This window comes from Triticum urartu, chromosome 6A (genome assembly GCF_056163025.1).
Source record: "Triticum urartu cultivar PI428250 chromosome 6A, HENAU_Tu73, whole genome shotgun sequence".
NCBI lineage: Eukaryota > Viridiplantae > Streptophyta > Magnoliopsida > Poales > Poaceae > Triticum > Triticum urartu.
The window spans coordinates 602,660,973-602,685,773 of NC_141878.1; the positions used below are offsets into that span (position 1 = coordinate 602,660,973).

General features: G+C 44.9%; 2 protein-coding genes and 1 long non-coding RNA gene across 3 annotated transcripts; 1 reads left to right on the forward strand and 2 right to left on the reverse strand.

The window, feature by feature from the left end:
* Positions 1 to 5,409: 5,409 nt before the first annotated feature.
* Positions 5,410 to 6,094, reverse strand: LOC147967161 (uncharacterized). Its single transcript, XR_015607901.1, has 2 exons — positions 5,973 to 6,094; positions 5,410 to 5,769 (listed from the first exon to the last, which is right to left on the reverse strand). It is a non-coding gene; the product is annotated as an uncharacterized LOC147967161 (long non-coding RNA).
* A 2,501-nt stretch (positions 6,095 to 8,595) lies between these two features.
* LOC125515657 (putative disease resistance protein RGA3) lies at positions 8,596 to 14,355 on the forward strand. The gene is given in 5 exon segments (XM_087529300.1): positions 8,596 to 9,816; positions 11,674 to 11,908; positions 11,911 to 13,794; positions 13,867 to 13,997; positions 14,178 to 14,355. Coding segments are annotated over 4 exon segments (3,201 nt in total). The 5' UTR covers positions 8,596 to 8,769; the 3' UTR covers positions 13,902 to 13,997; positions 14,178 to 14,355.
* Positions 14,356 to 15,135: 780 nt separating this feature from the next.
* On the reverse strand, positions 15,136 to 17,649 carry LOC125513162 (uncharacterized). The gene has a single exon (XM_087529301.1). The coding sequence runs from the start codon at positions 16,572 to 16,574 to the stop codon at positions 15,408 to 15,410; it is 1,167 nt and encodes a 388-aa protein (XP_087385427.1). The 5' UTR covers positions 16,575 to 17,649; the 3' UTR covers positions 15,136 to 15,407.
* Between the last annotated feature and the right edge of the window lie 7,152 nt (positions 17,650 to 24,801).

A 24,801-nucleotide genomic window follows, 5' to 3' on the forward strand; every position in this document is an offset into this window, starting at 1 on the left:
TCCACAACATATCTCGATATTGTTAGATGTTGAGTGGTGTGGTGCAGTTATTGTTGTCCAGTGCTTCTAATATTTTTTACTGTTCTCCATTCTCTGAATTTGTTGCAAGCACTAGGCTGATGCACGAAGAGAACATATGATGTCTTGAACTTTGTTTGGTTCCTTGCCTTTCAAATAAGATAGATGTTTGTTGTGCAGTGACAGGATATGCAAGCCAGCATAGGAACTCCACGATAACTGCAAACTAATAGTAAGTTACGAGTTCACTCTCATATATGATTCACTATGAACCTTTTTTTTTGGTTCTGTGCAGTAATATTTTTGACGGTAACTTTTTAGGATCACTCCATCCATTTGCAGTCACATGTTGCACAAAATACTATTATTCCATAAGCAAAGTCACACAAATGCATTTGCAAACATGTGATGAATATTTTAGACAAAAAATAAAATTTCTCAAAATGTTTATTGTTAAAACATATTTTGAGATATTTACATGTATAAGAGATCATGTCCCTACATTTAAGAAAATAAGCACTGCATTCGGCGACTCCACAATCTTCCCGAACGAGACAAACAAACATATCTGTAGCGAAACTATGCGTGCATCACATGACTGTATCCACCTTTTTCAAAATTCCTTATATGATGGACTTTGGAATTCCAATATTTGGCTTACCACCATATATTCTCCCTGTATATGAAATCCCATGTTTTTTAATCTATATGATTGGACACACATCGAAGCAAAATCATAAATCAATATCAGATCATAACATAGAGAACAAGATAAAATGAGATAACTAGCCCGTGCGAATGCACGGGTTGACGACTAGTCATTTTAATTTCTCCGGAATGATACGTTTCCTACATCTTCAACTATTTGCGCATCAACTCCTAAGAAAATAACTTGGATCTCAAATTATTCACCAAGCCATCTTACGAAACACTAGCTTCCTTCCAGCAGCAGCGCCTCGCCTTCGTTTGCGGCTGCAGAGCTCTCGAACACTTTATTCGGCAACCCGGTGGCCCGCCCTAGTACTCGCCTTCACAAAGATGTACCAGATGTGGTTCACAGGGTTCATTAAAAGTGCGTGCATGCGTGATGGTTACACTTGACAAATGCAGAATATATAACATCACACCATCACCCCCAAAATAGAAAAACTAACATCACGCCTTATTAGTTAAGCACAATTAGTAGAAATGCACGTGCGTTGCCACGGGCTGTTAAAATATTTTGCTACAGTTATACAAAGATAATGCATGTTAAATTTTACATGTAAAGACAATATAACACGGGCACAATCGAACAATAATTGAAGCCCAGTCACTTGCAATTATTAAGTACAAAGGTTATGTGATTGGCCTTACACGATCATGCAAGAACATATCATCTTTCATAAGGCATTCAAACTCATCGTTTGATAACAAGGCATCTCCAGTATCCATGAACTTGGTTTTTTTTTTTGGGGCAGACATGATTGATTCGATGAGAGTAATATATCTAGGGGTACAAACATAGTTTACTGTCATGACACAAAAATGAGCCAAATCGATATATAAAATGAGCCAAATTAGTTCAACACAAAAAACGAAATGATAGCTTAAATCTCAAATTAGTTGGTGTACAAACTACCGATCAAAAATTCTAGCACGAGTAAAATTAATTTACACAACAAGCTATAATCGGAAGCCCGTCATATAAGATAGTCGACTTTGTTCTATGTGTTTTAGGTGTAAGAGCCACATTCAAACTAATGGAAAATCCAAAAAAAAATTAATTGCAAAATACATATTATCTTGTCTTCCTCTTTGTATGATCATTACCCAAAAAAGTAATTGCTCATTGTGTTCCTCCCCTATGGTCAAATCCTGGTTCCGCCCCCGGCCACATGAAACTTTCACAAAGTTTCTTCGATGTTTCATGCATGTGTTCAAAGCATGAAAAAATTAAATACTGAAAATATATATTCAACCTCGATCTTATCTTGAAGCATCAAGCATCTTGTCAAGATAGGAGAGGGCCGACACACCCTGTTTTCTTTTTGCGCACGAGACGGCTTTTTTGGCCAGACCACGACGACGACTTGGCGACGACCCACTGCTGCCACCTCCCTTCTCTTGTCATTCCACTGCTGCAGTGCTGCCTCGCCCTCGTCTCGCGGCGCACACGTCGCCGGCGTCCGAGCTCCCAGTTTACTCCGCGGCCGGATCCATCCCGCGAGGTACGGCCGAGTCCCCTCGTTCCCTGCCTCGATCTCCTCCTACGCCGGCACTGGGGACGCTGTGTAGCTTGTTTGGTGCAGCAATGGTCGGGCTCACCTTGGTGAATCCATCCTCTTTCAGGTCCAGATCGACGACGCGGGGAAGAGGAAATAATCCACTCTTCACCTTCAGTGCGCCTGGCCGACACTGTGTACCAAGCGAGCTGCCTCTGAGTTGCACGACATTTAGGTACGAGTTCAGTGGGTTCCACGGGAGCGATTTGCAGCTAGCTGTTCAGTGCAATAAACGAATCCCTCCTCTCTTTTTTTTTTCAGGTTGTCGATTGGTAGCACCTGTTTACTGTCAGTGCATTCATCTGCTTACAATAAATTCCACGAACGAGGTTGAAATGGACCAGCTTCTAGCTAAACTAGCAAAGGTGGATGTCTCAGGCGCTGTGCAATGGTGGGAGGAGTCAGCTCCGCGTCCTCGTCCTTGCTAGCCTGGTGATTCGGTACATCCTCCTTGTCGGTTCCGTCGCGCGTAGGTACCCCATCAGATCCTGGTTTAGACCCATCATCTGGCTGGCATACCTTGGCAGTGATGCCATTGCAATCTATGGGCTCGCCACCCTCTTCAACCGCCATAGGAAACCACAACACAATGGAGATGAACGAACTTTGGACTCGGCACATAGCATCCTGGAGGTGTTGTGTTGGAACCGAAGCCCTCTAGCTACCTCTCCTGTCACTCAAACGAAGGTGGAAGAAGAAGAACAGTGGGCACAAGATTTTCTGGCCGGCGACGAACGCCGCCACGGGCGCTCAAACGCCACAATCTTTTTTTCTTTACAGTGGCTACATGGCTACACTCGGCAACTCTGGATCCTCTCTCACTCTGGTAAATATTGCCATAAGCGACCAGGATCTAGAGCAATTGGTCGCTGCCAGCCCCGTTCTGGAGACCCTGGAGCTCAGCATGGATCCCCCCAACCCCAAGCACGTCCGTCTCTGCAGCCAAAGCCTCCGGTGCGCGACCCTTATAGGTTCATCGAAAAATTTGACAAGGGGCTAGATAGTTTCCATATTCCCTAGCCAACCCTTTTTTTCTTGTACAAATGAGAAACATTCCACTAATGAAGATTTTGAGTTGGGAAAAAATTCAGAAAAGGGAGGGCACAATAAAAAAGTTACTATAATATTTTGGGTGGCACAAAAAATATTTGATGGAGTTATACATAACCTTTAAAAATTTGAGTTAAACATAACGTTTGAGAAGTTATTATTAGAGCATCTCCAATAGCCGCACAAAATTTTTGCGCCACTATAGCACTTTTAATGCGCCGGGATCAACCTTGCTTTAGCAGACGCCCAAAAACATGCGCCCAAAAAAGCACGCAGTGCAAATTGTGAAGTGCAGCAATACAGAGCCCAAAATATGCTGTGCACGATAGTGTTTTTCAGGGCGTGCCCAAAACTTTTTAGCGCGCGTAATATTTTACAACATCTGTTGGAGCTATTCGGCGCCCAAAAAAACGAATTTTTAGCGCACAGAGTTCTTTTTAGGCGCCTGTTGGAGGTGCTCTTAACTTTTAGTCTTTTTACAAAAATGATATGTAACTACGTAAAAGAATTGTATAATTTTTCAAGAAGTTGCTTAATAATATGTGCAACTTTATACATAACTACATACACGTACAATTTAAGAGGTAAAAAGATCAGAAAAAGTGATGTACCAAAGAAACAGAACGTGGCAGTATTGATCGTTGCATAGATCAGAGGGCTGACTATTTCTTAGTCGACTGAGAAATAGCAAAGCATTTCGTGTAATACTTTTATGGACATACAATTAGTAGTGGGAAATATTCAGATTTTGTCGCCGTTGATGTATGATAATCCGGCGTAAAAAAAGAGAGAGTTACGACATCTCACGGCTCTACATGACACTCCAATAATCGCCACGGATGTATGATGGTCCGATATAAAACGGAGAGGGTTATGACATCTTGAGGCTCTACAAGGCAATTGAATCGCCGATGCGGACCTTCACCGTCATGGCGGGCGTCTTGTCATTTTCCACATTTTGATTTTCATTTATTTGGTGTTGTTGATTTGTGTTGATCTACATACAAAGACGTGCATGCATTACTGTACACGTACCGGCCTCCATGGGACATGATACGAGCAAGCCGCTTCCCGAGACTGCAACATACACGCAAATCCTGAAGTAGAGTTTACAAACATTTACAAAAAAGGAGGTTCACTTGACATGCAGAGGTCAACTTCATAATGAGAGTCAACCAGGTACCAACAATGACATGGCCGTCTACACTGGAATATAAGACGCCATTTATCATAATTTAGACAACCATTATTCAGATCAACCGGTAGTTCATTATTAAATCTCAGCCGACTTATTCTCTTCCGCGACCAACAAGGCCAGAATATGCATACATGTCCTGACCGACCAGAGGTTTGAAACACATAGTTCGTGACCAACAAGGCTGAACAACAACTTCAAGGCTTCATATCAAATGTTTGACAGATTGCTCATGGAGAAGTGAAGTTGAATATTACATGATTGACGATACGTTATGACTACATCTTTAGTAATGCAATTTTTTGTCCCGAGCATTTTTACAAGGGCTTATCTTGAATCCAAAAGCCATGTTGTAACTCCTTGACATGTAAACATTTCTCACGGTGGATTTGACCTGCGTACCACCGTGGTTCAATATCCAACTTGGGTTTTCCACGTTAAAATATGTGTCTCTTGTGTGTATGCTTGGTTGAGTACATGCCTTTACACGTACTCCTGAACTAGCAGGTATAATTAACTGTCATTCTTCCGATGTTCCAGGAATCAAGAGCCTTTGCAATCGTCTTCGTCAGATGTATATTCAGGCACAATATGTAAAATACATGTGAAATAGAAATAAATAGATTCTCAACAATCTGGGTTTTCTATTTCTGCATATTTACAGTAATTTAATTTGTATACAGTTGTATACTGGCACACCCGCACTTAAAATGCCAAGACAGATAAATTTAATATTTATCTTGCAAAAATAATCCTATTCTGGGCTTTCTTGGGCTGAAGTACACCCAAGTGAGCCAGTGGAAAAATTCTAGGGTGGTCAATGGACCACCATCCTGGCCACCCCTTGCTACGTTGTACTGAAGTGCGAGCAGTGTGTCTCCGTTGCACAAAAAATATATTTCTTGAAAAAACAGTTGATATGGATAAGTACAAGCACCATAATAATTTAGGAAGTCATATCTTTATTCACTTAAGAAATTAGAAAAGTAATATTGATAGGAAAACTTATTGCATATTATATCTTCCTTATTACATGAAAACTATTCATGGGAAATGTGTTGAATCATGGGCAATGGGCTCTGCATACAATATAGTCATCGTAGCATGGACCAGTATATGCAAAATAGTTGCAGCAGTACTGTCGTTTCCGTGGCCACTTCAACTTCGTCTCTCTCACACAGTCGGGGGCATCATTAGGCCGTATAGCCGTTGTGCTACTCCCCTTGTCGTCAATGCTTTGTCCTGAAGTGAAAAATGAAATAAACTTATATCATCTCGACATGAAGGTAATTTCATTTTGCATATGAACATGCAGATAAACGCCTATGTACAAAACCACTCCAGATCTTTACAAGGGGTGAGTACTCAAGGTTGACAAAATGAACTTTAAACAAAAGGACGACTATTGAAATTTCATGAAATAATTATTTATAATTGTTCATTACCTTGGACGGGTGAAGAAACCAGGCAACTTAGAAGAACCATGGAAAGTAAGATGAAAAGTTGGGCATTGTGCTTGATATGCTTCCCCATTCTGTGAGCAATTCACTGGGTTTTGATATGTATCCATTACTTGCTCAGGTCCATATATATAGCAGAATTGTAACTAGTATTGTAATTACTCATCATTAACAAACACTAATCGAATGGGTTATCCAAAATTTTGTATTTTTCATCGCCAAACATAGCTAATGACTTTATTACCTAGTGTATAAAAGGTTGTAGCTAAAGATAGGGAAGTCTTAAATGTCATGTCTAGTATTAAATGTTGTAGCTAAAGATATGGAAGCTTTAAATGTTGTAGCTAAAGATTGGGTTAGTTTTACTGTTGTAGCTAAAGATTTCTTCTTTTAAATGCGGCGGATAAACATTGGCTATTGCTAAATGCCATATATAAGCATAGCTTGTTCTTTTCTATATTTATTTTAAATGGTTGAAAGTTATATAACATAGGCTTCCAAACTCTATTGTTTAAGGGTGCAGTTGGACCACCATTGACTTGGGAATAAGGATCTTTAAATGAACTAAAAGGAATTGAGAACTAAATTTCAATTTTGTTAACTCTTTCGTTGTCGATCAAGAATTACAACTAAGAATGTAGCAAAAAACAAATAGAGTGCCAACAACATTTTCACCATCAAATTCTGAAGAAAACAAAAGGAGAGGCAAATTAAGCTACTTCTCACCAAAATGCCAAAACATGTAGGTATCCGTTGGTGAGCTAAATTGAATTGAGCTCTAAACATGCATAATAATAATAATAATATTTTTTTAGATGGGAATGAAAATAAATTGGCAGAAGGAAATTGGTGCTATGGTCGCATTGAGTTTGATACTATAGATACATCAATCAAGTTCTTATGTTCCGGGTTTACCTTCCTGGATTGCTCAAAAGCCCAAAGTTGTGAGCCTGTGATATATATCAACATTTACATCACACAATCTCATATCTTGCTTCATCCTATTGTAACAGATCCATGCTCATTAAAAGGAAGCAACGCATGAGCTACAAAACATATAAGATGAAACTTTCCAAAAGCATATCACAGGTACGATAACTCTGGCATGCAAAAGTTGTTACTCGTTTTCGAGATCATAGCTACATATGGAAAGATATACTGTTTTAACACTCTTAAAAAATAGAACATTTTCTGAAAAAATCATTAACCATTTATAAGATTGTGAACATTGTTTGAATACACGAACATTTTTTTAAATCACGAACATTTTGGAATCCGTGAGAGTTGAACATTTCCCAAATAGTTTTCAGATTATGAAGGATTTTTGAATACTTCTAAATTTTCTAAAAAATCATGAAAATTTTTAATAGTGTGAACACAAAGGATCCTTATAACAAATTCTATGGGAAATTCCAGTCATAGAAGGATGGCAAATTCCAGTGGCACACAACAAGTTTCTGTCAAAATTAAACGAAAACACGAAAGTTGGCATCCTCGCGTCACTAAACATGCCATAAAAAATGTTTGGAGTTGCCATGTGTTCGTAACTGACGTGTGGCACTTATCAGGGTACTAAAAATAAGTACCACTTCAAATTTTTGACGTGACTTTTCTTAAGTTTTGTTGACCCAAGTAATTGCTTATTTCCAGGATATGACCCAACATTGATTTTATCATGCAATTAAACTAAAAACTTATTCTATTGCCTCATGTTTACCTTCCTAGCCTTAATTACTTCCCATGGCACACGGATCCCTAAATGGCATCATATATATAGGAAACTTTATGTTCTGCGAGAATTTAAGTTTCAAGCTATAGCTTTTTGGGAGTTTGAAAGCTAAGCTATGACATTTTGTACCACCATCCTTGCTACGGCCGCTATTTGGCATAGCTCGCCATCAGGTATAGCCTATAACTGAAGTTGTTTCATTGTACTATATATGGCTTAAAAACCTGCAATCAATTATACACGTAAATTTAATCCAAAATGACAATGTATATAACTAAATAACATGAAAAAAGTGGAAACACTAAAGGTAGTGTCACGATCTTTATTTGGCAGTTGCTTTACGTTGGAGCTTCGGCCTGGGTGGCGATTGCTTCACGGCGACTCGTACCAAAGCTCACGTTGTCGCTGCCATGCAAGAAAATAATCATATATCCACATGTTAATTAATTAAAACTGCTATTGTAAATAGCATCCATGATTTATCCCACATGGCACTTTGCCTCATTTTTTATTTTCTTGCATTGTTTCTCTTTCTTTTTTCTACTTTTTCTGCATTTTTCAAGGTATTTGGGCGTGCAGTGCCTAACGGGCTTAACGTGTCTACAGTGCCTAACGTGCTGATGGACTGGCCCGTGTTATCAGTGGTGGCGTGCCTGGGCTGGGGCTCGCGGCACGGCACGGCCCGTGTAGCTGGCGTGCCGGGCCGGCCCATCTGGCCAGGTTTTCTTCAGATCCGCCTGCCCTGCCGGCCACTCTACACCGCCGATTCGCCGGAAGAAAATCCACCCCCAAAATCTCCCTGGCGGACGGCCGAAGCTGCCGCTGCTGCTTGTCGGTGCCGTGGCATGGCCGCCATTGCTTTGCTTTGCCGGCCACTCAAGGAAGGAACCAGCTGCTCTTCCCCCCACCTAAAGGAAAAGAAGCGGAATAATGGCTTTCTTGCCAAGGAGCCCAAGCTAAGTACCCCCACCTAACCAACCTAAGTACACACACGCACACACATTGTTGATTAACCAATCTATAGCCTGAGCCTGAGAACAAGAAACACAAACCATGGCCATTGTACTCGTTGCCTTCGCGTCCTATGTCGCTGACATGCTCAAGCAGGTGGTGGAGGACGAGGTGGGGATGCTGCTCGGCGTCACCGGCCAGATCGACAAGATGGGCGCCAAGCTTGGGGACCTCAAGAAGTTCCTGGCCGACGCCGGGAGGAAACGCATCACCGACACCAGCGTGCAGGGCTGGGTGACCGAGCTCAAGCGCGCCATGTACGACGCCACCGACATCCTCGACATCTGCCAGCTCAAGGCCATGGATCACCATGCAGCATCACGCATGGGGTGCTGCAACCCGTTGCTCTTCTGCTTGCGGAACCCCCTCTTCGCCCACGAAATCGGCACCCGCATCAGGGCGCTCAACCAGAAGCTCGACGCCATCAAGGAGCGAAGCGCTGCCTTCGGCTTCGACCTTGCTTCGTACGAGGACTCTAGCAGCAAGGTGCGTTCCTCTCGATTATCTACCAGTCGCGAGACATCGTGGGAGCTCGACCGGTCAGGTGTGGTCGGGGAGAAGATCGAAGAAGACACAAGGGCACTGGTAGAAATCATGGTGAGAAGACCTGAGGCGGAAACCAGCAACGCAGACAACAACAGAGTCATGGTTTTTGCCATTGTGGGTGTTGGTGGGATCGGCAAGACGACCCTCGCTCGGGAGGTCTTCAACGATGAAGCCATAAATGCCAATTTCGACAAGAAGATATGGTTGAGTGTCAACCAAGACTTCGACAAGGTTGAGCTTCTTAGGACAGCCATCACTCTTGCCGGGGGAAAGCACCGTAGTGAAAAAGTGTTGGCAGTGCTTTGGCCAATCCTTAGTGATGCCTTGACAGGGAAGAAGATATTCCTGGTGATGGATGACGTGTGGAGCCATGAAGCATGGGGTGATGTGCTTGAAACACCCCTTAATGATGTGGCCCGAGGTAGCCGAGTCCTCGTCACTACTAGAGATACAAGAGTTGCCCGTGGGGTGAAAGCTGTGCTCCCCTACCACCACATCGACAAATTAGATGATGAAGATGCCTGGTCATTGCTTAGGAAACAGGTTTGTTGTTAAACTCGATGCATCTTCAATAATCACGAGCTAGCTGCTTAGCTCCTTATTTGGACATGAGATAATAATAATAATAATAATAATAATAATAATAATAATAATAATAATAATAATAATAATAATAATAATAGGGCATACTCCTGTGTATTTTTCACTAAAGTTACTATAAGACAGACGTGCGCGCACACACACAATGGCACAATGTTTTAATCAAATCTAGCTTGATGAGAGTGAACAGCTTCACTCCCACAACGCTTAGCAATTTGATTTTACGAAAAAGGGTTTCCCCCCGCTTTGTATTACAAAGCAACCAACCGATACAACCGACGATAGGGGCTGGGGTGAAAGCAGCACAAACACGCCCAAAAAGAAAGGAAAGAGAAAAAGGAAAGAAACAAATGCCGATAATGGCGGATCGACAAAAGCGACGAAGCCTCGTGACCGCTGCGTCCACTGGAGATCACCCACCAAGCTCCGAGACTCCGAAGTGCCGGTACCCAACAACACCTCCAAGAAGGGACGCGACGATGACGACGCTGCTGCCAAGGGCTTCCCCCGGTACACGGCGAGGAGAGAGGAAGGGTAGCCCCGACGCCCTCCAGGAAGGTCCGGCGGCACCCTCAGGCGCCACCGCGTCGGTGTTGGCCAAGCCAACAAAGATTTCTCCCGATCCCAGCCTCTACCTCAGGCACTCCGGAGCTCGCCACCAGACCGACCACCACCCTGCGCCAACACGAACACGGAGCTTCCCACGCTGTCTCACCACAGCACCGCGAAGATGGTCTGCACAGCGGAGAAGAGGAGCCGGGACTAGGGTAACAACACCATTGGCATACGGGAGGGCCCCACCTCCACCGTCCACGACGGTAGCCGACCGGACGCCATGGCAGGAGCCTACCGGGCCCGTGGCCCCACAGGCCCGGCCGGGCCCTCAAAGGCCCGGACAGCTCCCGCCTCCGCGCAGCAGCTAGTACGCCGCCGGCGTCGCTGACCCAGTCCAAGCCGCTCCCCAGCCTCCCCATACAGAGAGCGTCGCGGTCGCGCGGAGCCGACCCGCAAGGACCCAGGAGGAACTCTACGGGCCCAGATCTGGGCCAGGGACGCGCCCCCGGCCGGCCAGCACCACCGGACCACCCCGCCGCCAAGAGGCAGCATCACCAAGGCGAGCACCGCCGGCCTCCACACCAGGACGCCGGACCGCCACCAGCCGAAGCGCACCGTCGCCGGCCATCACCGCCCGAGCAGGGGAGGACCACGCGCGGGGAAGGGCAAGCCCGCCGCCGCCAGCATCACGCGGCCGAGGGCCGGCGGCGCAGGCTGACGGCGGCGGGAGGAGGGCTGCGCACGGGGAGGAGCTGGAGGCGCGTGGAGGCAGAGCCCCCGGCCGCCTCGCTCGGGGAGGCGGCGCAGGGGTACGGGGGCGAGGAGGGGGTGGGGGGAGGAGAAGGGGAACGGGGGGAGGAGGGGGCTGGCGGCTCCGGCGGGCTCCGGCCGCCGCCGCGGCGGCTCCGCGCGGGGGAGCCGGCGGCGGCGGCGGGGAAACCCTAGGGAGCGGGGGCCTGGGCTGTTCCCTGTTGTAACGAGAGGATTCAATGACACGAGGTGCAGAGTGTGTGGCCGATCTGGCAATTTAATTTCAGTACCTTGGTTGACAGCGAATCCCCACTTGCTGATCTATTGACCTGACAATTTAATTTAAATAGTTCATTGTCTAGTATATTAATAGTTCCATTTCTTGGCTACCTTGTTTTTAAATAAAACAAAATTGGGACTAGCCAAGAAGAGTCGTTTATTTTATTTTAAGTTAAACCTCTTCTTATTATCTCTATTGGTTTAAACTGCTTGCAGGTAATTTCAAGTGAGACAGATGGACCTGAAGTTGATATGCTTAAGGATATTGGATTGCAAATTGCTGTAAAATGTGGTGGTTTGCCTCTTGCTGTCAAAGTAATGGGAGGACTGTTGTGTCAGAAGGATAAACAACGCCATGAATGGAATATGGTTCTGAATGATTCTATATGGTCGGCATCTGAAATGCCCGAAGAGCTAAACTATTCAATATATTTAAGCTATGAAGATTTACCTCCTTCAAGCAGTGCTTTCTATACTACTCCCTTCTCCCTAAAAGTGCTGCGTGGTCTAAAAATGGCAGTATTGGTATGTGGATTAGCGAAGGGTTTCTTCATGGAACCTCTGCTGACTTGGAAGAATTAGGAAGCAAGTACTATAAGGAGCTGATTCTGAGGAACCTTATAGAGCCAGTTACAATATGGTCTGATCAGCAAGTTTGCAGCATGCATGATGTTGTTCGCTCATTTGCTCAATTTGTGGCTAGAGATGAGGCACTAGCAGCTCACAGTGGAGATACTGGTTTCATTAGTAAACTTAGTGCACACAAGTTCCTTCGGCTGTCTATGGAAAAAAAAGTATCAGAATCAGATGGGTTGGACTGGAGTTCCTTACATGCACAGAAGACACTGAGAACACTAATATTAGTTGGCCCTATATCTATGAAGCCTAGTGATTCGATTGTTGATTTTCCCTGCCTACAAACTCTACATACAGAATCTGTAGATGTTGCTGTATTGGTTGAGTCTTAGGGGAAACTCAAGCACCTGAGGTACTTGTTCATACAGAAATCCGATATATCAAGTTTGCCAGATAACATTGGAAATATGAAATCTCTGCAGTTCATTTGCCTTGTAAAATGCCAGCAATCTGTGAAACTTCCACATAGCATTTTGAAGCTAGCGCAACTCAGGTATCTTAACTTTCATGACTCTAGTATAAATGGTATACCAAGGGGGTTCTGTGTTCTAACAAATCTAAGGAATCTGCGTGGGTTTCCAGCGCAGAAAGATGGTGTTTGGTGTAGTTTGGATGAGTTAGGCCCTCTTTCTGAGCTCAGATCTCTTGGAGTGCAGAGATTGGAGAATGTGTCCGTTACCTCGTCTGCGGCAAAGGCAAAGCTTGGTGAGAAAGTTCATCTGACCCACTTGTTTTTATACTGCAGCAGTATATTGGGAGATGATGGGTTGATTAAAGATGAAAAGGGTGTCTCTGAGGAAGAACAGCGACAAATTGCGGGCGTGTTTGATGAGCTCTGCCCTTCGCCTAGCTTAGAGTATCTTGATATAAATGGATTTTTTGGCCGACGGCTCCCAAGGTGGATGACGTCAAGATCAGCAGCGGTCTTCAAGAGCTTGAGGATTATATTGATGTATGATCTAGCTTGTTGCACCCAACTACCCGATGGCTTGTGCCAGCTCCCATGTTTGCAGGAAATTGACACCCGACGCGCTCCAGCCGTCAAGCGTGTTGGACCTGAATTCCTACAGCCCCACTTAGCAACGGCTGCGTTTCCAAGATTACAGAAGATGTGTTTAGTTGATATGGTGGAATGGGAGGAGTGGGAGTGGGAGGAGCAGGTGCAAGCCATGCCTCTTTTGGAGGTGCTTGAGCTCGAAAATTGCAGATTGAGGTGTCTTCCTCCTGGCCTCGCCTCACATGCGAGGGCTTTAAAGTCTATATCTGCACAAAATAACCAGCACCTCAACTCACTAGAGAACTTTGCTTCTGTTGTTGAGCTGGAAGTGGCTAAAAGCCCCGACTTGGAGAGGATCACTAATCTTCCCAATCTGCGGAAGCTTCAGATCGAGGCTTGCCCAAAGCTGAAGGTACTGGAGGGTATTTGTGCGCTCCAGAGGCTCGTATTGGAGGATTATGCCATGGAAACACTTCCTGAATACATGCGAGATGTAAACCCAAGGCATTTTGAGCTACGCTGCAGCCTGACGTTGCTCACTTCCATAGCCGCGGGACAATCTGGCCCTAAGTGGGATAGGTTCAGTCATATCGACCATGTCAAGGCGTATGCACCTGATGAGAACAATACAAGGAAATGGTACGTGTTGTACACGAGAGAGCCTTGCAGCTTGATCACAAATGTCAGCCACTCCACATCTGCAGGTAAATCAGCACAACCGTGTCATCTCAATGTTTTGTTCCACTCTGTTCATTTAACTTGTTTAGTTGATTCAGGGTATGTAGAGGAGGACCAGGAAGTAGTTTCATGAGTCCATAGGTATGAAGGGCAACAAGAAGTAGGCAGAAGATTTCGGCATTCTTTTGCATGCATCTTTGTGGGTTCTTGTGAAGGTGCATCGAAAGAGGTAGGTTCATTATTCAGCTTCTAATTAATATAATTTTGCTTCCGTTGATGTATTTCACTTTAGTGTTGGCAGTTGCGTGCCAATTTACTCTGTAGTCCTCATAGTTTCGACGACAAAGTTAGTAGCTATGCTATACATGGAAATGAAAAACATTAATCCATGAAACCTTGATGTGTGCAGGTGCATGGTCATATTTTGATGTGTGTTAAACATTGATGCAGATAGGTTGAAGGCAAGCAAGCTAGACGGGCCTTATAACCATCTTCACCTTGTTGGTTGGTTATATCAAGTGCGCTGCAGTGCGATCCTCCTACAACAAAGACAAGCTCATCATTTACAAAACTCTGCGGCAAGACGATGCCGGATCAAATTGCAACGATGATGGCTGTAATGTGAATATGCCTGTGTGTTGATGCAACTACAAAATACACACCATAGACTGTGCCGGATCAAATGGTTCTGTTTTGATAATTACCGGAGTCATGCAAAGGAAAGGAACTAAGCGAGGAGGGCAACTTCTGGTTATTTGTACTACTCCCTCCTTCTATCTATATAGGGCTTAATGCGTTTTTCAAGGCTAACTTTGACCAAATATTAAAGCAATAATATATGACATGCAACTTACACAAAGCACACCGCTAAATTCGTGTGTGAAAGGAGCTTTCAACGATATAATTTTCACATTGTGCATGTCATGTACTATTAATCTTGTCAATAATCAAAGGCGGTTTTAAAAAACGCATTAGGCCCTATATAGATGGAAGGAGGGAGTAGTACTTTTCAACAAGTTATTCTTGGTACCAGCGGTAGCATTTGAAAGAAAATACATGTAACTTACTATTTGATTATGTGGTTGAATGCCATAATATTTTTCCAAGATAAGTTAAGGAAAGCATTGTGTCCTGCCAAGAGCAGCCACAGAGATTTAGACTTGTCAATTGTGAGTATCTCAAGTGAGGGTTGGCGAGAGAGGCTACTGCAACCTGCCTGTCTCTTGCGCCAGCGGCCACTCACTCTGTTTTTCTACTGTGTTCTGGTGAGCAGAGTGGGTTTCCGGTGAGCCCACCCGGTCATACGAGTCTGCGTAGATCACATTGTCACGTTGACAACTAAAAACTACTATATTTGCCAGGAAGCCTTCATGGTAAAGAAGAGATTTCAAAGTCTTCGCTGTTATACAGTGCAAGTGTTACATATGGTACAGAACTGAGAACTCTGCCTCAATGTTACAGCAGACATTGCACACTCTTTATTTGAATTCAACAACAGAAAGGGATTACATAGCAGAAACGACACCGACAAAACACGCATAGTGCCACTAATCAATAAAAAAAGTATTAGCACACATACAAAAGCAAAGAGAGCAATGCAAAGCAGAGTCGGATTGGCTTGCAGAAACATCATAGTGAATCAAACCATTTCTTCCACTATCTCATCACTGTCATGGTAACAGGTGGCGGATTGACCTTTGGCATGTTCTTCTTCAGTGGCACCACCATTAGATCTTGATGGACCAGCTGCTTCCTCTTGGGCAGTGCTGACATGAGAACTTGAAGGGGCATCCCCATGCTCTCCTCCGTTGTGGTGATAATGATGATCCGCCCTCTGCAGTTTGGCTGCCAAAGTCTCCATCCCCATGTAGTACAATAGGAGCCAGACATAGGTGAGGTACTCCACACCTGTGCCTAGACCCTTGGCGTGCAGGTATCCTCTGCATCTAGCGGCGGAGAAGCACAACATCTCCACCCAAACGCCTTCGATCACACCCCACATCTTCTCTTCAGGCAGATTGGACAACACTCTGGCAATGCTCCAAGCATCACGGACAATTCCTCCCTGTTGCTGCTGGGTACAACCCGGAGGTGGAGATCCCCCACCATCAACTTTAGCATATATCATCTGTGTAAGCCCTATTTCCTCGTCTCCTTCAACGATGGTGCCATCTATTTTCTCTCTTTCCTCGACAATGTCCTTCAATTCATCGTAGGCGGTCGTGCAAAGGTTTCTTCTGGTGCCTGCCATTAGCATTTCAGGATTCAAAAACAGTAGATACATCATGTAGTTGGACATTTCTCTGCACCGGATGGCCCTCTTGTGATGACCGGATCTTTTGCACCAAGCAGGGCATGCATAAGCATGAGGACACGAATCTTGCGTGCACAGCAGTCCGTGGTGAGAACGAGATACAACCGTGTCGTAGTAGCAGAAATCCGTGGCGAGATGCCAAAGAAGCACACTCTCGTCGAATGCACCGTCCAAGCTCCATCCCAAGTCCTCGTAACACCCTTCATGCCCAAGAGTAAACTGGCCCCTGTTGTCATTGAACTTCCTGTAACTGGAAACATCTTTGATGTGGTGCTTCCACCCATCTTTCACATACTGGAGCACTAACTTTGTAATGCTGAAGGATGAGGAGCAAGACTTCATGTGCCAGTGTTGCTGAAGGAAGTCGGCGCATCCCAAAACTCCGACGACCCTCATCATCTTGGAATGTTTCCTGTTGCGGACAAGGAGTCCTACAATGTTGTATTGGGAAACCATATCATGATATCGAGGCTTCACTTCTGTTGACACCATATCTGATGACCTTTGACAGAATTCTTCTGTGTCCCTTGTGATGTTCGTTAGGACCGGGGCTAGAACCTCCAATGCAGCAGTACAGTATAGCAAGGTATATGTAATCTTGACATCGTCTTGACTATAAACTTCTCGGTTACTGTAGTGGAAGAAGGCTATGGGTGGAATGTAGACAGCTAATAAACGGAGAAAATAAAAAGAAATATTTGCTAGCTGCGCCCTAAGTTCGAAGTAATTTCGGGAAGCGAATAAGGAAAAAACTTGTCCGAGAGAAGCCACGGGAAACACCTTCTTTTTGGTGTAGAGGAGTAGGAAGGTGTTGGAGAGCCAATGTTGCAGCTTACAATACGCATGGTTGCCATCAAGTGTTGAGAAGGAGAGTAGCACCCTAATCCGATCTTCAACAGACGGAGATGCAAGGTCCACAAATAGCTTATAAGGAGTAAAGTCCACCGGTGTGGCCGATGTTAAAAGATACTCACTTGCCCCGATAGGACTTGTTGCCTTGTCAATGAAATCTTCAAGAGGATCAATCCTAAGCTTATGTGTGTGTATTGACCTCCGAATAGGCTCACCCAAGCTCACCAGGCTGTTAATGCTAGCTCGGTTGAGAGCCAAGGGCTTCTCGATGCATTTGAGTATACCGGGAATGAAGAGCGCTTGTGCAGCAGCCAGCAGAATTTTGGCGAAGCGGCCTTGCCATGATTTCCAGAAGACGTAGACAGCCACGGTGACCTGAGACACTGAGGTGAGGATGTGCCGCGTCCATAGCTCGTTGTCCTCGATGTTGTAGGCGGTTATGCCGTCCTGTCCACCGAGGTGTATCAGGAGGATAGGCGCCCACAACAGCTCCAGGATTCCTTCATCTCCATCGTTTTGTGGCTTCCTATGGCGGTTGAAGAGGGTGGCGAGCCCATAGATTGCAATGGCATCACTGCCAAGGTATGCCAGCCAGATGATGGGTCTAAACCAGGATCTGATGGGGTACCTACGCGCGACGGAACCGACAAGGAGGATGTACCGAATCACCAGGCTAGCAAGGACGAGGACGCGGAGCTGACTCCTCCCACCATTGCACAGCGCCTGAGACATCCACCTTTGCTAGTTTAGCTAGAAGCTGGTCCATTTCAACCTCGTTCGTGGAATTTATTGTAAGCAGATGAATGCACTGACAGTAAACAGGTGCTACCAATCGACAACCTGAAAAAAAAAAGAGAGGAGGGATTCGTTTATTGCACTGAACAGCTAGCTGCAAATCGCTCCCGTGGAACCCACTGAACTCGTACCTAAATGTCGTGCAACTCAGAGGCAGCTCGCTTGGTACACAGTGTCGGCCAGGCGCACTGAAGGTGAAGAGTGGATTATTTCCTCTTCCCCGCGTCGTCGATCTGGACCTGAAAGAGGATGGATTCACCAAGGTGAGCCCGACCATTGCTGCACCAAACAAGCTACACAGCGTCCCCAGTGCCGGCGTAGGAGGAGATCGAGGCAGGGAACGAGGGGACTCGGCCGTACCTCGCGGGATGGATCCGGCCGCGGAGTAAACTGGGAGCTCGGACGCCGGCGACGTGTGCGCCGCGAGACGAGGGCGAGGCAGCACTGCAGCAGTGGAATGACAAGAGAAGGGAGGTGGCAGCAGTGGGTCGTCGCCAAGTCGTCGTCGTGGTCTGGCCAAAAAAGTCGTCTCGTGCGCAAAAAGAAAACAGGGTGTGTCGGCCCTCTCCTATCTTGACAAGATGCTTGATGCTTCAAGATAAGATCGAGGTTGAATATATATTTTCAGTATTTAATTTTTTCATGCTTTGAACACATGCATGAAACATCGAAGAAACTTTGTGAAAGTTTCATGTGGCCGGGGGCGGAACCAGGATTTGACCATAGGGGAGGAACACAATGAGCAATTACTTTTTTGGGTAATGATCATACAAAGAGGAAGACAAGATAATATGTATTTTGCAATTAATTTTTTTTTGGATTTTCCATTAGTTTGAATGTGGCTCTTACACCTAAAACACATAGAACAAAGTCGACTATCTTATATGACGGACTTCCGATTATAGCTTGTTGTGTAAATTAATTTTACTCGTGCTAGAATTTTCGATCGGTAGTTTGTACACCAACTAATTTTAGATATAAGCTATCATTTTGTTTTTTGTGTTGAACTAATTTGGCTCATTTTATATAGCGATTTGGCTCATTTTTGTATCATAACAGTAAACTATGTTTGTACCCCTAGATATATTACTCTTATCGAATCAATCATGTCTGCCCCCAAAAAAACCAAGTTCGTGGACACTGGAGATGCCTTGTTATCGAACGATGAGTTTGAATGCCTTATGAAAAATGATATGTTCTTGCATGATCGTATAAGGCCAATCACATAACCTTTGTACTTAATAATTGCAAGTGAGTGGGCTTCAATTATTGTTCGATTGTGCCTGTGTTATATTATCTCTAGATGTAAAATTTATCATGCATTATCTTTGTATAACTCTAGCAAAATATTTTAAAAGCCCGTGGCAATGCACGCGGATTCTACTAATTGTGCTTAACTACTAAGGCGTGATGTTAGTTTTTCTATTTTGGGAGTGATGATGTGATCCTTGTATAATCTGCATTTGACAAGTGTAACCATCACGCATGCACGCGCTTAACGAACCCTGCGAACCACACCTGGTACATCTTTGTGAAGGCGAGTACTAGGGGGCGGCACGGGGTTGCAGAAGAAAGTGATCGAGAGCTCTGCAGCCGCAAACGAAGGCTCGGCGCTGCTGCTGGAAGGATGCTAGTGTTTCACAAGATGGCTTGGTGAATAATTTGAGGTCCAAGTTATTTTCTTAGGAGTTGAGGCGCAAATAGTTGAAGATGTAGGAAATGTATCATTCCGGAGAAATTAAAATGATTTGAGAACATCCTTGCAGAATTGGAAACCGTTCTCTACAGGTTTTCCTTTTCACCGGTGTTTGGCCAACAAGTGGATAGCCGGATTGCAGCTACCAACCACCGTTTCTCTGCTGTTTGCACCGATAGCTAGAAAGGTGCAGCGCCGATAAAAAGGAAAACCTGTAGAGATAGCTAGAAAGGTGCAACACCGATTCACAGCAGGCCGCGGAATAGGCCGGTCTATTGTAATTTTTTTATCAAAAGGGGTTTCCCCCGCCCCATTTTATTGAAACGGGCACACAGCCCACGCCAACAGTTTATAGTTCTCGGATCTAACCTAGAGTAACAGAATCAGAATCGTTTAAAAGGTTTACATCTCGACGTAGCGAGCAAAGGCTCAAAACAGGCCAACAGGGAACCAAAGACACAAAAACTACTGATAACTGAATCAGCCAGTGTGCGCCTTCAGCATGAAGCCTCCCAGCCTGTCTTCTAGCTTGCCTCTCAGTCCCCTGTCCAGGCTATTCGCAGCACGTCACCTCCTCGATGGTCCAGGAGCAGGAGACAACGCCGTAGAAGCACAGACTGATCTCCCCCACGTAGAAGCACAGACAACGCCGTAGAAGCCGTGTACTGGCCTGGGAGCCATGCACTTCCACTTTATCCTTTAAGGTTCTGGATGATACTCTGTCTGTGTTCTGTGGTTGGTCAATGTGGTTTGTGTTGACTCTGTCTGGTGACTTTATTTATAAAGTCGGGCTCTGGCCTTTTTCTCTAAAAGAATCCTCCACTGATGTAGCAGAGAGCACATCTTTCCCATAACTAGTGGTTGGGGCGTCACCCTGTGGCGCCGCTTAAGAGGAAGTTATGCGCACATTTTTATTTTTTCTCAGAAAAAAATCCTCGCCTTCATCTAAAAAAAAGTAAAGAAGAAAAAAAATTACCACCGTAGCTTACCAACGAGTGCCGCTTTGTATAACCCTCCATTTAAAAAATACCAGAGCTCCTCATCTCCATCTAAAAAGAATAAAATACATATAAAAAATCTACACATTCATCTAAAATAATTACAAAAGAGTTCTCACCGCAGCCAACTAGCTTGCGCCACGTGGCATAGCTGGTTGGCCTCCTTTCCCGCGTAGCTTAACGGGTTTAATTGCCCTGGTGCTTGTCCACGACACACCCTGAAAACATAGATCGTTACGCATAGTCCAAATGCTCTAAATGGTAGCAACACAAGCAATGACAATCACACTTTTCTTATTATTAGTATCCCAAAGGGCAGAAAGCTCCCCCATACTACCCGGTTTTTGAAATCCAAAGATCTCAACAACATCTTTCCAAATGTCACCCGCAACCACACAATCGAAGAACAGGTGATTAATAGTTTCACTCTCACAACAGAAAAGACAAGTCACATCATTCACATGTCGTCTCTTGCACAAATTGTCTCTGGTGAGGATTTTATTATATAGGCTAACCATAAGAACACCAAATACCTATGTGGTACCCGAATTTTCCATATTTTTTTCCATATAGGGGTAGAAACCCCACCCCAGTTAATCATCTCATAAAATGAGCTCACACTGTATGTCCCAGATGCTTCAAGTGTTCATACATGGTGATCTTCCTCACTATTTGGTTTCTTATTGCAATCACTTGGGTTAGAACATCCCATCTAGCGAGGAATTCTTCATGAACACATCGGTTGAAGGAAAGTTTCAGGGTTTCCCCATCCCAAACCTAGGAGACTTTACAGTTTTGTTGCTGACAAATCTAAAAAATGTCCCAAAATTGTGTCTTAAGGGACATATCTCCGACCCAATTGTCATGCCAAAAACTAATTTGCTTGCCATTACCTAAAGTCCACCTATAAAAAGGTCTTGCAACAGCCAAAGCCCAAGTAAAACCTTTCCGGAAAGGTGAGTGTTATGACGCTGCTAGAAGGAGGGCGCGAGAGGGCCGGCCGGGGGCCTTTTTGCCCATGGCCGGGCAAGAGGGAAGGGGGTTTCCTTCTTAATTCTTGCTTGATTAGATTGATATATCTCCTCTCTTTATATAGAGAGGTTTACTTGACTCCCAAGCAAGGCTTACTTGACCCCTAAGCAAGTTACCCTTATCTCTAATTAACCCTAAGACTAATGGGCTATACTGCCAGCCCAGGTCCATTACGTACTCTAACACTACACCCCACCTGGACATGCAACTTGTCCTCGAGCTGCAGTCTAACCAACTTATAATCATGACTCGACGAAACACAAACCTAACACCTAAAAACAAGCCTTTTACATCTCTGCTTGTTTTATTACTCTCAACCTGAAATGGACTGGGACGCTTTATTTTGGACCCCTTAAAAAAAGTGGACACCATCCGCACATCGGAGGTGCACATGTACAGCCACATGGATCCCATGGACACCATCTGGAAAAAAGGAGTGCATGTGTATGGCCACCTGGAAGTGGTCGCAAGAGCGACCAATAGAGGCGCCCTCGCGGCCGCCGGCGGCGGAATGCAGTGGTGCTACGCAGTGTGATCCTGTCGGTGACACCCTGCCTTCTCCCCGCCGAATGGCTGTTGGTCTGCAGCGCACAGGGAAGAGTGGAGGGCTTGCGATGGAGAATGACGAGGAGGGGTGCGCCCCCTCCCCCCAACCGCCGATGTCGCAGACTTTGAGGTCGCTGCCCGCGGGGAAAATAGCATGTCCAAGATCCCCGACGCTGCGGACGAGATCGAGGTCCTTTGCACAGCGAAGTGCAACTGGGAGGAGTGGCAGTTGTAGACCACGCATCTCCCGCACATGCCGATGCGCTAGGATGGCAGCTGCAAATAAGCTATCGTTGAAACTACAAAGTATATACAACGAAGCAAATAAGCTATCTATATGTATGCATTCAAAAAATACAACAACAAAAAGTTGGTGAAATTTTATACCTTTGGGGCATTTCCTCGAACACCTTTTGCGCGTCGGCCGCCGGCTCAACAAGTGAGCTCGCCGGCGCTTCGGTAGCCGCCGCACCCGTCGCACACACTGCAAGCTTCTTCCTCGACAGCTTCGAGGAGCCGGAGCCGTCCGCCGCCTTGTTCTTCTTCGCTGATACCTTGACCTTCTTCGGTTGCGCCGCATTTGGGAGCTTCGAGAGGATGGCTCGTGGCTTCAGGGAGGGCGCCAGCGCGACGCCATCCGCCGCCGAGGTCATCCGTGGCGGCATGAAAAGGCCGCGCGCTATGTCGGTTCTTGAAGGAGCTCCGGCGGAGGCGAAGCCAAAGCTCCCCCTCTAGGGTTTGCGGCGGCGGCGGAGGGGTCGCGGGAGTAGGAAGGGGTGAGGGGGGTGCCAGCACGGGCGTCCATCGGGTCGATTCGCCAGTGGCGGCGCGGACGGGGCGAAGGTGGCGCGGCAGAGAGAGTGCGGCGCGAGCGCTCGAGTGTGCGGCGCGCGGAAGCAGGCATACCAAATACACAGCGCGCGATGGCGATTCGGACCATGCGCCCAACTCTATATGCCGCACACGCTTATTGTGCATCCGCTGGAGCCCCTATATCGATTGCGCGCGCACTAAAAAGGACAAATTTGCGGCGCGGCGCTTATTTAGTGCGGTTGTTGGAGATGCTCTAAGCAGTGCAGCGGCTTCGGTCGCCAGAGGTCGAGAGGAGTGAGGGGGTGGGTGGTCGATGGGGATTTTTCGGGAGGGCTGGCTGGGCTGGGTCGTTCGATGTCTGATGGGCCGTCTGGGAATGAATCCTTTAAATTTTTATTTACTACTCCTTTGCTACAATCAGTTTCCTTAATTTTGGAATAAGGAAACAATTCGGATTTTGATTTCTCCTTGTTTTCATTCAACAATGAATTTATAGTACCAATTTTGGAACACACGCTGTCAAGAAATAGGCATGTACATACTCTCTATGCATGGCAATGTTAATGTGCTAGTTTATTTGGGCTGAGCTGAGTCCTGAAGGTAGGACGCACAATCTTCTTTGAAACAAATGCCCTTTGTAGTTAACTTGGCAGTGGTAGTAGCATCATTTAGATTTCTAATGCAATCCAATATTTCAATTTTTTTTTGTTGGCTAAGTACACCTCTATGCAACTTCCACAACAGAATATTCCAAACTATAGAATGGTCTCAGTGTACCAGTTTTTCGAATCTCCATTGAAAAACTTGAAGGAAGATGCTCCCCAATGGTCGTCAACTATTTTAAAAACTACTTTGACTTATATGGAGAACAGTATTAGTATTGTAAAACTTGACCAAGAAAGCTGATGTGTAACAGCTATTTTTTAATAGTGTTAAAACAATATACCTTTCCATATGTAGCTATGATCTCCAAAACGAGTAACAACTTTTTCATATCAGAGTTATCGCTACCTAGTAAGTATATGTATATGTTTACCTATGATATGCTTTCGGAAAGTTTAATCGTATATGTTTTGTAGCTCATGCATTGCTACCATTTTCATGAGCATGGATCTGTTACAATGGGATGAAACAAATTATGAGGCTGTGTGATGTAAATGTGGATATATATCACAGGCGCACAGCTTTGGGCTTTCGAGCGATCCAGGAAGGTAAACCTGGAACATAAGAACTTGATTGATGTCTCTATAGTCTGAAACTCAATGCGACCATAATTAATTTCCTTCTACCAAATTCCTTTCATTCCCATCTATAAAAAGTTTCTTTTTATGCATGTTCAGTGCTCAATTCAAGTATGCTCACCAAGGGATACCTAATTTTTTTGACATTTTGGTGCAAAGTAGCTTAATTTGCCTCTCCTACTGTTTTCTTCAGAATTAGATGTTGAAAATGTGTTGGAACTCTATTTGATTTTTTCTGCATTCTTAGTTGTTATTATTGATCAACAACGAAAGAGTTGATAAAATTCAAATTTAGTTCTCAATTCTTTTCAGTTCATTTAATTATAAAGATATGTATTCCTAGGTCGACGGTGGTCCAACCGCACCCTTCTTTAAAACAATAGGGTTTGGAGTCCCATGTGTTACAAATTTCATACCATTTAAACGAAACGTAGAAAAGAACAAGCTATATTTATCTATGACATTAAGCAACAACCAATGTTTATCTGCCGCATTTATAAAAAGAAATCTTTAGCTACAGCATTAAAACTAACCCAATCTTTAGCTACAACAGTTAAGGCTTCCCTATCTTTCGCTACAACATTTAAAATTAGACATGACATTTAAGACTTCCCTATCTTTAGCTACAACATTTAAGACTAGACGATAAGGTCACTAGCTATGTTTGGCAATGTAAAAATACAACAATTTGGATAACCCATTCAATTAGTGTTTGTTGCTGATGAGTAATTACAATACTAGTTACA

What these genes read in the sequence shown, in the direction of transcription:
- LOC125513162 (XM_087529301.1), bottom strand. Translation starts at nt 16,574, where the DNA reads ATGGTGTCAACAGAAGTGAAGCCTCGATATCATGATATGGTTTCCCAA.